This window comes from Ambystoma mexicanum, chromosome 8, assembly GCF_040938575.1.
Source record: "Ambystoma mexicanum isolate Mex_15411 chromosome 8, UKY_AmexF1_1, whole genome shotgun sequence".
Classification (NCBI taxonomy): domain Eukaryota; kingdom Metazoa; phylum Chordata; class Amphibia; order Caudata; family Ambystomatidae; genus Ambystoma; species Ambystoma mexicanum.
In genome coordinates, this window is record NC_090929.1 from 519,655,091 (window position 1) to 519,668,523 (window position 13,433).

The 13,433-nt window shown below is 45.0% G+C and overlaps 1 protein-coding gene across 1 annotated transcript in view; it reads right to left on the reverse strand.

Annotated features, from left to right (window-relative positions):
• Positions 1 to 13,433, reverse strand: part of PANK4 (pantothenate kinase 4 (inactive)) — a 751,790-nt gene that overhangs the window by 171,466 nt on the left and 566,891 nt on the right. Inside the window, exons 13-14 of the mRNA XM_069610204.1 lie at positions 10,354 to 10,505; positions 2,374 to 2,429 (exon numbers count right to left, since the gene is read on the reverse strand). Coding sequence (XP_069466305.1) covers positions 2,374 to 2,429; positions 10,354 to 10,505 — 208 coding nt within the window. The remainder of the gene's footprint in view (positions 1 to 2,373; positions 2,430 to 10,353; positions 10,506 to 13,433) is intronic.

Here is a 13,433-nt window from a genome sequence, read left to right on the forward strand (position 1 = left end):
TATCCTTGTCTTTATGGTCCAATGATGATTAAAAAAAACGAGCGAGGGCACTATTCCTTTAATGGCAAAAGGACACCAGGGATTGGTCCAAAGGATGTTGCAACAAGTGGCATTTGCCTTTTACCACCACACCCAGAGTGCCTCGATTGCAGGAACGGGAGAGGAAAAGGGAGAGAGCCCTAACATAAACCAAGATGGAATTACCTTTTTCTCAGCACACCTGTCTCCCTCTCTAGTCACTCCAACCCATTCCTGATGACTTCAATGGGGTCCATGGGTCAACACCCCAGTGCGAGAGTGGCTTTGTTATGGCTGTACTACCTTTGAAGCACCAGTTCTCAGGAGGCGAAATTGGGTGAAGCTCCTATCCCCTGGGAGAAGGTGCTCTCCATCCAGCAGGGCAATCAAAGAGGTAGCTTCCTGACTATTGTCCCACATGCAGCTGTAGAGTCAGGCCAGATACAATATACTTCAGTCTAGTCATAGCTGGACCCTGCTCACAGAGCCAACACTAGTGCACTACCAAACGGATGGGGATTTATAATGTATTTACAGATTTATATCTCACCTGACCAACTAGACTACACAATTAGAAGAGTCACAGAACATTTTAAAAAAGAATGCAGCTGCCTGAAGGATATTTGTGTTACAGTAGTAGTCAGGAATGCAAATAAACTTTGAACCAACCCTCTGCCACTACAGAGCTGAGGTTGAGGGCAGTGCAGGATATCTCACCCGTGGCACATGTTTGTGCAATCATTTTAACATGAAGCATTTCAAAAAAATTGGAGAGATCTGATTAGCAGAACTCCCTTTCAATGACAGAATTACCTGCACCATTTTACTATTAAAATTAAAAAAAATGAGTGCTTTCATACCTGGCAGATGGCATGCCGAAACACCAACATAAACACGCTGTTCCATATTCATACCAAATTACCAAAATGCATGTATGCATTCTCTATTCATTCAGGTAATTGCTTCCTGACTTTTGTCATGTGACAAATACGAGGGACCACTTGGGGACAAATAGGGGTCAAACCAATCCAACCCAGATTATGGGTTCAAAGCAAGGTACTCCAAAGTTCCTCCAAGTCCTAGAACAATATAAAGGTGCAAATCAAAAAAGTCTCCTCCTATCAAGGAGCAGTCACTCCCTTTTGTTTGTCCTGTATATATTTTCTCCAGATGCAGACCCACGGCTCTCAGCCAGCTGGATATTTTTGGAATTCCTACCAAATTCCCCCCTCTAAGTTCTTGACTGTCCTCTTCATTCAAGATGAGCCCCCTCACCTGATTCTCCAAGATGATACTGAAATGTCTCTGCTGTCAGACACTTTCTCAAGCTAAACAGGACCCCTCTCCAGCTCCATATATTCATAGTCCATTCCTACAACAATGCAATCCCTTTCCTAAGCCAATCTCTTCTTCCACTATACACTATGCTTCTGCCCTCTTCCCACGCAGCAGTCTTTCGAACTGGTTCTTCACCGCTGTACTCTCCACGCATGGTATCTCCAGGACATGGGTCATCCAGGGTCTGTGGCTCAGTGAACCACTGCATCCATTACACGAGTCTGTGTTTGACCTCAAGGTTCAAAGCCCAGCACGTCCACTCAGCCCTTCATCTTCCCAACGTCAATAAAAGGCGTACCACTGAGTTGGGTGGAAAGCATCTGCTATCTGTTAACAGAACCAAGTTACCCATGTGATCAGAGTTAGGTGGTCTGGGCCGAAGGTTATGTTAATGACAGCAGACATTTTGGATTTCACATTTTGACGATGTAAGAGCTGCCCTGCTATTCCTTTTCAGCAGCACTGATTTGTCAGTGTGTACAAAGTGAGGCTCAAGTACCCAGGAAAGCCTTTCTGCTTTGGAAAACTGCTGTGGGAGACTCATTTATTCCACGACAACATTCATTGTAATAGTCAGACAATGGGATTGGTAAATATAGGACCATGCTATATGTGTTTTACTTCATGATTTTTCTTCAATACCAAAGTAATGAAAACCCTGATTGTCACTTCAGATTTCCCCATCAGTGCAGCCGGAAAATTCTCTGGCAAAGAGGGAAACTTTTTATTTGTTTCCTCTTTCTCTCTCTCTCAGGCTTCGACACAATATGTACAGTACTTTGTTGAGTGGACGCGCCATTACTGCCATGTTGTAATTTGTTTATCCTTATTCACAGATATTACACAACTTGACACACCCTAAGTAAATAAAGCAAGTCACTTTCAATTGTGTGCAATAATAAAAGGAGCAGGACGGGGCCAAACTAATCAGTATCACATTGAACAATCAGGCTACAAAGTACCATAATCGGGCCACAGTATTTTGATCAGGCCAAAGAAGGTCTCTCTTCCACTTACTTTGTAGTTTCAGCTTTGCCTCTTCAAACCCAAACTGTGGCTCCATTTCAAGGACTCTGAATGAGAGTAAAAAGAAAAGGAAATGATTTATTGGAAGCCAATCTCTTCAAACCTAACTAACCATCTGCAAACCATACATTCACAACAGTTGAAAAAACAGCATAAATGCATTTTGATCAGAAACAGGGCATAGCATAACAAGGACTTGATGATCAGAGTATCAAGACAAGACTGGGTTAATGCAGGGGGGCGGGGTCAGGCTTGAGCCATGCTGGCTTTTAACTTAACAACTGGAAGTGCCATAATAGGCTGCAGCCTGATCACAGTTTCATATGTGGGGAAGGGGGCGAGTACCTATTGCAATGCCTCAGCTCTTTCTGGTGTGTTAGATGCCCTTCTCCCATCCACCCCCTACTCCCCGCATCATGGCTCCTGGCAGCCTGAGTCCTGGCTCACTTACCCTGCTCCCACACGCACAGCCTAAGTGGCTGCAGCACAACCCACTTCAAAACACCAACGCTGCTAAAACAGCATCATTTTGCTTTGGGATTGCGGCGCGACTCTTCTTCTGCACAACACTGTGCTAGTATTAAGGCAGGCTCTTATGGGTTAGCAACATCCGTTGCAGCGCATTCCTGAAAACCTAGCATGAAGGGGAGGTAGACCTTCAGTAGTGCGGCTTGCAACATGTCTTGTCTGCTCCCCCTGATCCATCATGTCCTGCCCAATCTCCTTGTGCCTTTGCTTTTGCTTTTCCTTCTGATTGTCACCTTTCTTCTTCCCTTTGTTTTCACCTTTTTGTTCGGTTCCCTTGCTGTGCTCGGTGCCCGAGTCTTTAGTCCTACCCAGAGTTCCACAACGGTTTCCATTTCCTGTGACGAGCAGCATCACCTGCTCTACTCCAGGGCTCTGCTACCAGCATACCCAGCATTGTTCCACATGTCACAGATGCCCTTAAGAAAACAAACACCTAAACAGACAAAGGAGGTGTAGCTTTTCAGTTAGCGAGGGTTGTGCCCAAGCTATATTTTATAACACGAAAAGGGGGAGGGGGAGGGCAACACACCCTGACAATTTGTTAATACATCTGAGCATGTATAATATTTCTGCTCTTCTCACCCTCCATGATAATCTTGTTCATCCTTGAGCCATTATACACGCTTGGATGTATTAACTAATTGTCAGGGTGTGTTGCCCTCCCTCTCCTTAAGAAAACCAACACCCAGAGAAAGCTCAAGGGTTTTTATTTAAGAAAAATTGGAGCTGCTCTAAGCCATCTCTTGCTCACACCAAAGACCCAGCAATACCCTCCTGAACCCAGGCGTCACTATTCCCCCAAATTAGAATCCAGTGCTTGATAACCCCTTCTAAATTCCATCTTTGCTGATAGTGAGGGCCTAAAAAAGGTACACACCTTCTAAAGCCTCCCTCTGACTTTGTCGGTCGGACCTACACTATCCAAATGTCTGATGTAGGGGTTGTGGGGGTTTTGTGCCTTCTACTCAAGCCCCAATTAGTTTGCTTCCTTTAACACCTTGACGTTTTTCTCCCAACATCTCACCACTCCCAATATTCTCCCTTCTTCCACCTCCACCCATCCTCTCTCCTGGTTGTTCCTCCCTGTTCCTCTTTCGACAACCCTCTGATGTTACTATTCTTTCCCCCTACTACTCGCCCCACTGCACCCACCTTACATGCACTCAACACAATACCACTTGCTCTCAACAATACCTCACCTTCTCTGCAAAACCCCTCCACACTCATTCCACCTTCTATTCTCCTGGTGGTCTTTGTCTGCCACCACCAGCTCCTCCTCGTCCTCTTCCTCCTCTGGCTTCACCCAAACAACCCACACCTTCCTGTGCAGTAGCGCATGGAGCGTTCCAAGTGCCAGATGAAATTACCAATAAATTATCTCAGACACAAATATCCAGACAGACTCAAAGAATATGGCAAAATACTACTTTAATATCATCTCAAAGAATGGAAACCAGGTGAACAAACGGATTGCAGCTCACTCACTCTCGAATACATTTCAAATTACACAAAAGCTTTATACCTCAATGTACGTCAGCTATGACGTCCGCCTACATGGCAAATAGTAAAAACCTATGGAAAGGAGGGATTGGTTAGGGGAACATATATACCTATACTTCATTTAGTGTTAGTAACACAATTGGCTGCCCCTTACCTGCTAGGCACGCCTTGAGCTACCTCTGACTACTCTACTCTAATACAGATTAATAACAGCAGCAGATTGGCTTCAGCAACAATGTATGATCCATTGATACATAGGCCCTCATGACTGGTTGGCATTCAGTCAGACATTCCACTCATTAACAGCACGTAAGCAAAACAAAAACCAGGTACGTGGAACAATATCAGACCACTGCCCACTTGGCCAACTAGCCTATCATCTGTCATCAGTTAGGCTCTAAGCCAAGGCTGCTTCTTTGTAGTTGACCTTGCTGACCGTTCTCTTCCTCTGGAAATTTAAGGGAGTGAAGGTACATTGCAATCTTCATCTGGAGCTTAATGAATAGGCCTTGTTTTCCAGTCTAGCACGACGTGTGGAGACAAAGATGTTGTCCATTCTGACCTTTTTTTAGTGCTACTTGATTTACTCATACTGGGCGCTATTGATCCTCGGGGCCTCTCGAGACTTGATTGCTCGGTCCTGCATATTCTTTCTGCATCTTTGATTGTTCAATACTTGGCACTTCAACTCCTTTACTTTGCAATTGCTTCTTGCTGCAGAATCCTTGATCCGGAGTCAAAAAAATATTCTTTGTTCTTACATGAAGATGTTTTCCAGCGCCTGACAGCTCAGCAGCCTTGGTCTCTCCCCTTGCGTCTTTTTTTTAGCTTACTATTACACAAAAAAAAGACATCCATATTTTCATAATGGACGCACTATCGAAGTTCTTTTTTCTACTGCAGCAAGCTTCTATATATGACTCATCCGCGTTTCTGCGTATTTACATCTACTGCATCTCTTCTCACTTATCTTTTCAGTGTATATAATGTCTTTGTCACATCATCTTTCTTTTGAGTTTTCATATATCGTTTCAATGCACCCTCATCGCTTCCCTTCATGATGTCATTTGACACCTGTCAGCCTCCACTTTAGCTCTTCTATGCTCAGTGGTGTCTGCAGACTTCCTACTACCACATCAGTTTGAGGGTACATTCGGTACAGTTGTCTGAGCGCATAATGTCCCTCATATCTTCGATGCAGTATTGGGAAGATACCAGGTGTCATGCACAGTTCTTTCTAGCTGTTCTTCCAATAGGACGGAGGTGAGGGGCGGGTACTAGAGATGACATGTAAATCTGCCTCTCTACATTCCCTTTTCCCTTCTTATCCCCTCCCGCTTTCTTCCTATGGCCTTCTACCCACAGCCAATCTTGCCCAGTCTTCCCCGCGCAGATAGGTTACATGTTCGAAAACACAAAAAGAGGGCTCATTCCCACCCCTTTTTGCTGCACGGGTCCACCATGCCTGGAAAATGAAGTCCCACTTTGGAAAGTGTTCCGGTTCATGTTCGGGGGCCAGGTTGCAGCAAAGCCCATGGTAAGTATGGGATAGTCTTCGACGTTCTTAATAAGACACTCCACAGCAAGTTCTTCAGTCTTAAGAGGCTCCATGGCAACTGCTGAAGCGCGGCATGCAATGGTGCTCATAGGCAGCTCGCAGCATTCCCTGCGGCTAAATAGGATCCTTATTGCTATGCTTAGCCACCCTCTTCCTGCTGGTCAGAGAAAAATGATGACCAGAGTAGTCTGCAGGGAGTCTCCTGTGGGTTGTGTTCTTGCAGGCTGCCTTGCCAGTATTTTGCTGTGTGTTGCCTGAAAGCAAAAGAAAAACAGTGCAGCATTGTTTTCAAGAGGTATGGGGATATTCACAGTGGTACTGTTGAGGTACATGTAGGCCCTTAGGAAGCAGACGGGAACTTGTGCGCTCCTAACATCCACCATCACTGCCCGGGGTAGGAATGGCTCTGGCTTCCACCCTGGTAAGCCTGCCATCCCAGGCTGAAAAGTGCCCCCCATCCCCTATTGACAAGGCCAGTCTACTGACTTCATCCACTTCACTGACTCCAGAAGTTTTTCAGAGTTAATATTTCCTCGGCAGGGTCAGTCCCAGAGTTCATGCTAGCTTTTTTAGCCCCAGAGCAGCATGGGTTCAAGGAAAGAATACCCTTACCTTCAAAACCTAGCAAAATCAGTTAAGAGAAGATAGTCCTTGCATTTGCCATTGGCACCTAATGGCACTGGCGAGACAAAGCATCACAGAACAGAAAGGCTATTGAACTCCAGTGTAGCTCTATGGCAATGGCAACTAGCGAAGGTTAGCCAAGAAGCATTTATGCCAAAAGTGTGTTCGACTAGTTGACACAAGGATAACTCGATTAGCTTTTTCTTGATACAGTGCTTCCTGCCAAAGCCTCTGCAACAGGTGTGTTAACCTTCATTAACCCCCAACAAAATCTTTCAGGCAGAGGTTTCTAAACACCAGGAATCCTCCCTTTCAATACAAAGCATCTCACTATTATAGTTTACTGATGCAAATGTCACTGTAAGGGCCTTAAGGGGTAGACCTGCTTCTCCAAAGGTTGTGACGATGAACCACAGGCAGTCCCACATCTACTTGGGCATGCACACAAAGTTGATGCCCACTGCAAATTTACAGGCAGGTGATTTACACTAAATGGAAATATGAGCCAGGCATATACATTATGGAAAGAAGTGGATGGAGGCAGCAGAGCTGAAGCCTATGGCAGGCTAGAGAGAAGCCTTTGCAAATATTGAAAATTGTGTTCCAGGCTGTTAGGTAAGATTTTAACCTTTGTGCTAAATCTACCTCACTTGTTAAACACCCAGAAAGATGTGCTTTACTGGTGGATTGGTTTTCCCTATAACTCAGTGGGAACCTTTTTCCACACTCACAGATCCTTTTACTCTTTTTAAGGGTGTAATTTATAAGACTCTCCATAGCGTCTTTTTAATGTTATCCTCGACAACTTTTGGCATATACTGCCTATTGTTGCTGGGTTACCCTTTGGGCTCATTCTTTTTCATTTTCTCTAGATAGCCAATGCACGACTGTCAGGCAAAAACACAGTATGCCCAAAATGTATCACCACCTTCCTCCTCCTCCTACCCTATGTAGGCTTTCGTAATCCCACATACTTGCATGTAATGCTGTAGGATAGATGATGTGGCCTACCTAAAAAAGTACTGGGACGAGGAAGAGCAGGGACTTTGTATGTGAATCATTTGCAGGTATTGGGATGAAGAAGAGCAGATGTAGCCCAGTTGAAGATGAGAACATCAATACTGAGACGAGGAAGAAACACAAAAGCGATGCAGAGTGCCCCGCAGAACCAACATGAGCAGTCTGGTCACCTTAAACAAGGTATTTGGCTACTGAAAATAAAAAGGAAAGAAGTACAAACCAACCTGTCAGTTTCTCCCTGGAGGCACGGCAGGTGGGGGGGGGGGCAAGGGGGAAGGGGTGTTAAGGCCCAACATCACTGATGGCGAAGCTGGGTGAGAAGCAGTGGATCGGGACTTGGATGGTGGGATCCAGATGCCCCAACTGCTCTGCCTAGGACCGGCAGACCGAGACCAGCAAGAGGATAACCAGGCACGGGAGAACACTGTGATGTCGGCGAACAGCGACGTGCAGCCCTGCACCCCTGCACCCCAGAAGGGCGGTGGAGCTGAATGAGGCTGAGAAAGGTCATCAGGTGTCTCGGAGAAGCCCGAGACCGACAACACAGATCAGGAGTATGCCATCAAGATACCAGGGCTGCCTGGGCTCATAAAGGGGACTGGGATCCAAGCAAGAGAAACTACATAACAGGTTTTGGAACCCAAACAAGTGAAACCACATTAACAGTGTCTTGGACTTGAAGAAGAGAAACCAAATAGAAAGGGTCGGGGACCCAAGGCAGTACCTCGCAGTGGAATATACCTTGACAGCCTGTAGAACCACTGAAAGGACTCCAACCACATTTAACAGGGTTTGGGACCTGAACAAGAGAAACGAAATAGAACAGGGTCTGGGACCCAAGGCAGTACCTGGCAGGGGAGTATACCAGGACTGCCTATCGAGCCATCTTTGTTGTTCCCTTGTGCCCCCCCCCCCCCTTCTCGCACACAGGTGTTGCCTGATCCTACTACCCTGCTCCCCCTCAACCTCCTCCAGCCTACTTCCGCAGGAGTCTGTACTGATACATTCTGGTTTCACCATCACAGTCTTGTGGCCAATGCTGGATTTGACTTTTATGGACTTCATTCATTCACGGTGAGTCACTCTTTCTCAACTCTCATGCTGGACTTCCTTTGCATCTTGTAGTCATGATGGCCCTGAATCATGCTGTTCTCATTCTCATCTTGTATCCTGGCTTGCAACATTATGTGCTACTACTGACTTTTGCAATTGTATTCGCTCTCCATACTTGCTTCTCCACTCTTTTTGACTGCTTACTCTCTGTTCTCTCCTCCTTTCCCTTCTCCCTTCCCATCTCCTCCCCTTACTTTCTTCTATGCACTTACTCTATTAGAATTGTCCCTGGACCTAATATGATAGCAACCTCGTCTGTTTCCTCCACCCTCCCATTACTGTTTTTTTCCTCCCCACCTCCCCTCCGGCACTATCTGAAATGCCGTCCGGCCTAGTATGATAGTCGCTTGTTTTGTTCCTCCCCTCCCTTTCTTCTCCCCTCTCCCTCACCTTTTGTTTTTCTCCGGCTCTACCAGTATTGTTGTCAGGTCTAGTACGGTAGTTACCTGTCTGTTTCCATTTCCTTCCCATTCTCCCCCTCCCTTCCTTATCTATGTTTTAGCTCTTGCACTATCTGAAATGTCGTCCGTCAGGCCGAGTACGATAATTTCACATCCTTACTGTTCATAGCCTGTAGGAATGTAATTGTGTTTTCCCTTGTTCCCTCCCTTGCCTTGAAGCGCTTTGAAACACATTGTGTATAGGCGCTACATAAACAAACAATATATAACTACCAAGCCGTGAGAAAGGCATAGGGGCAGGAGGAGACATTCCCCCACCTTTGTGAACATTGTGATAAACGCAGAGGGAAGGGAGTAATTCTCTTGGCATTGTGAGATACCCGAGAAAGGCCAGGGAAAGGGAGTCATTCCCCCTGGTATTGTGATCATTGCAAGAAGCCAGAGAAAGGTCAAAGGGAGTCATTCTCTTGACATCAAGGTTTTGAGTTGGAACTTTGCTTATTTTGTGAACTGAGACTTTTCAATCTGGAACTTTGTGCGTTGCCTTTTGAAAAGCACTGCAACCTGGGAAAGGGAGTCAGTCTCTCAGAAAATAGTCCCTCCAGACTACTTGCATGGTAGGGAGGCATTCTTCTACGGTAAAGAGGCTCACCAACCATTTATCTTTAGTTAAAGGTGTAAGGGAAGGAAATAGCCTTTGTCACAGGATGATGGACTTTTTGTTATGGAAATCCCGACATTTCCCTAGTTTTAAGTAGAGGCAGGGAAACCCTTCTTAGAGTTAGGGTGTTCCTAACTTATTATCACTGAATAAAGGTCTTTAGAAACAATCATGCCACCTGTGTGTCACTCCCCTCATCCACACCCTTACAATATAGGTATTTACAACATCTTGATCGAAAGGCAGCTTTACTCCTAAGCAAATTAAATTAATGCAATATTGTCAGACTCGGATGGAAGTGCCTTTATAAACATTTTGAATCAAGATGACAGTGTCTCCTTAAGACCATGAGAATGTTAGAAAAAACCACCAGTGTACATTGATAAGGCAAGGAAACATTATTGATCTTGCTATAATAAAGTGGTACGGAAAAATATTTGAATGCTTAAGGTAAGGGGTCTGTGTAACAAAATATTTTTCAACTGCAGCTTAACTGCAATGTCGTATTTGCTCAAAAAATAAGAGCATAAAATGGAAATGCATTCATAAATATGTTGATCACCTACTCTGAGACAGCTTTAGCACCCCAGTCGAAAACATTGCCAGCTAGCAGTCCTTTCACCAGAGCAAACTGCCTCTCCTCCCAGCCCAGTGAGTCTAGAGATGTCACCACTTTCTGGAAACATTTTAATGCAATGTCATTTTCTTTCTGCTTAACCTGCGGAGAGAAAGAAGAGGGCATGGACATTAACAAAGGAAAGATGTTATCCAGTCTTCACACTCACAACCACTTCCAAGACACTATCTATACACAGCTTGCTGAGGAACATAATGGATGCTTGTGCTCCCCGCTAAATTATACTACTGTAAATATGATCATTCCTGCACACATGAGTCCAAGGTTTCTACTCCAAAATTGTATTTTAAAATGTCTTCTGCAGAAGCATTACAAATGCTGTTCTCTTTCTTTGGACACCAATGTTGCAGTGTTGCATAATATTGCACTGTACATTGATGAACATCAGAAACACACAAACCAATCTGATTTGATTGCTACAAATTGCTCATACCCAAGAAACAATAGCAAAGTTGAATAGTGGTTCAGCTGTTTAGGTTTCCTGTTTTCACAGTTTATTCATTTTTTAATTCTGGTGGCCGTTTTCTACTGCTTTCAACATATCTGGAATCTGTGCTTATCGTCATTTCCCCCCCACCCCATTCAAAAGAATATATGTTTTCCGGTGAACACAAAACATGTTTTGATTACTGCATGTATGGCATGTTAAAACTGTAAAGTAATGGGGTACAGAAAGCTATTTTAAACAGACACGAAAATTACTTACTAGTTAAGGAAACTAAAATATACTCTTGACCAGGTTTTCTGGAGGGTGTTCAGATTTAAAACACACATACTTTGGACCTACCAGTGCATATAGAGGAAAACATGAAGCCTCAGATAGGATCTCAGTGGAACAGGATGAAAGCACCTATGCAGCAGATGCCAGTATTAAATCCAAATTGGCAGCTGTCCCTCATAGTTTTAGGCCAACCCACTGAGTGCCCACCTGACAGGGTGCACAGGCCCCAAACAGGGAAATCTACTAGCCTTGCCATCCTAGAGCAAGGTATTCCCTTGAAGAACAGCCCAAGGAAGTAGCAGACACTAAATAAAAGGCAGCAAGTCCAAGTAGCATTCGTCAATCCTGGGACCAACCTGGAGGAAGCTACATCCTGGGAAACCCAAGGCAGGAGACTTGGCAGCAAACTGGTAGGCCAAAAGAGAGGTGGTCATTGGAGAGAAGCAAACACTCGGAAGCCTAAACCAATGATACTCTACAGGGGAGTGAGACAGCAAAGCGCTGCAAAAAGGGAAAATTGGTGACAGGTGACATAAGAGCGGTATGGGAGGATCTAGAGGAATTGGGTTATGTAGCGAGAGGGAATACCTAGACGATAAGGGTACCAGCTTGGTGAGGAACACAAGAGACACTATCTGAGAAGTAAAGGGAAATGTGGAACAGCAGAGAATGTTGGAACAGCCAGAGAAAAGGAGAGAATACCTGCGAGCAGAGTGAGAATGGTGCCAGCTTGGAGGTCAAGGGTTACCATACAGGAAAAGAGTGAAAGTGTGGCACAGAAGGATTAGCTGAAAAAACAGAGTAAAACTATTTCTTGTGAGCAGAAAGAAGCGCATATCAATTTGGAGAGAGACACACAGAACCATCTGGTAAGTAGGAAAGGGAGCAAAATAGAAAGGTAGTCTAAAGTTTACTGAAAGAGGAGATTGCTTGGCGAGAGAGAAGGGAAGGAACCGTTTGTGAAGAATCGAAAGGGTTCCACCTTGGAGAAGGCGGAAGCAGGGGAAGTAATTAGGTAAGAGAGCAACCTCATACTAGATGATGAGAAAGGCAGAGGGGCAACTACAAAAGATCGAGTGAAGATGAAGGAGGTGACAGAAAGGAGACTTCAGCAGAGACCCTTAAAGAAAGTATAGTCAGGAGGAAGAGGCTAGGTGGTAAAAGAGCTGCTGGAAAGAAGGGGAAATCAGGATGAGGAAAGTAAGAACAGTGTTTGGAGTAGCAAGAAGGAAGTGGGACACCCTGAGAGGGGGGGGGGGCAGCCAAAAGATTGAGAAACAGTAGAAGTACAGCAAGAGGCCATCGCAAACCCTCCTCCCACAGCACCTCTTCCCTTTGCACCCACAGCAACCAGAAGCTAAAAGAACACCACTAAAGCCTGCATACTGCCCTTATTAGACAAGCTAGTCCAAGCCCATACTGGCATCTTTGACCCAAACACACTGGTGGATAATTATAACACCACACTGACTCTTGCTATCAACACTGTGGCACCAATGACAACGAGGAAAGCTAAAATGACCATACATCACAACTCAGGGTTTTCTTCTGAACTCAAAACTCTCCACTTTCTCAAACGCCAGATGGAAGCCAAGTCGAACCATGATACCACCGTTCTCAATAAAGCCAGCTTCTCGCAGGCAGCTAGTGTATACAACAAAGCAGTAATTCTAGGGAAAAACACCCTACAATTGCAGGATTGAGAAAGCCAAATCCAGCATTAAAGAACTCTTTGCCATCAAGCATGAACTAGACTCACCGTTCCCTCCACCATCCAAATGCATCCAGGACAATACTTAGTGCAGCAACATCCAAAGCGCTCTTCTCCACAAAATTGAGACGCTCCAAAAAAAGATGACGTTAAAAGAAAAGCCTTGCGAAAACACTGCATCCGACTCCTTAGGTTTAAAGCAGAAATGAGGAATGTTTTACTATTTCCGATGCAGGTTATCCAAATGGTCCAAGGCCTCAAACCTTCCTGTAGCCAGCGAGACATCTGCCTGGCCCGTCAGCAAGGATTGTGCAGAAACGCTTGCATCCTTCCTTGCGACTGATCAACTCCTCGTTCTCCTCCTGCTCAGTCCCATCCAGTCTGAAGGACGTTCGGGTCCTACCACTCTTAAAAAAGGTCTTAAGTGAAAAGATCTTTTTATAAAGACCTTTTCACTTAGACTGATTTAGAAAGACCGCTCCTTGCAGTCTTCTAAATCCAACTGTTGCGCCCCTGCCGCACACGATGGGGGTGAAACCCTCGAATGTTAAAAAGAAAAAAAGAAACTGCATTTCAA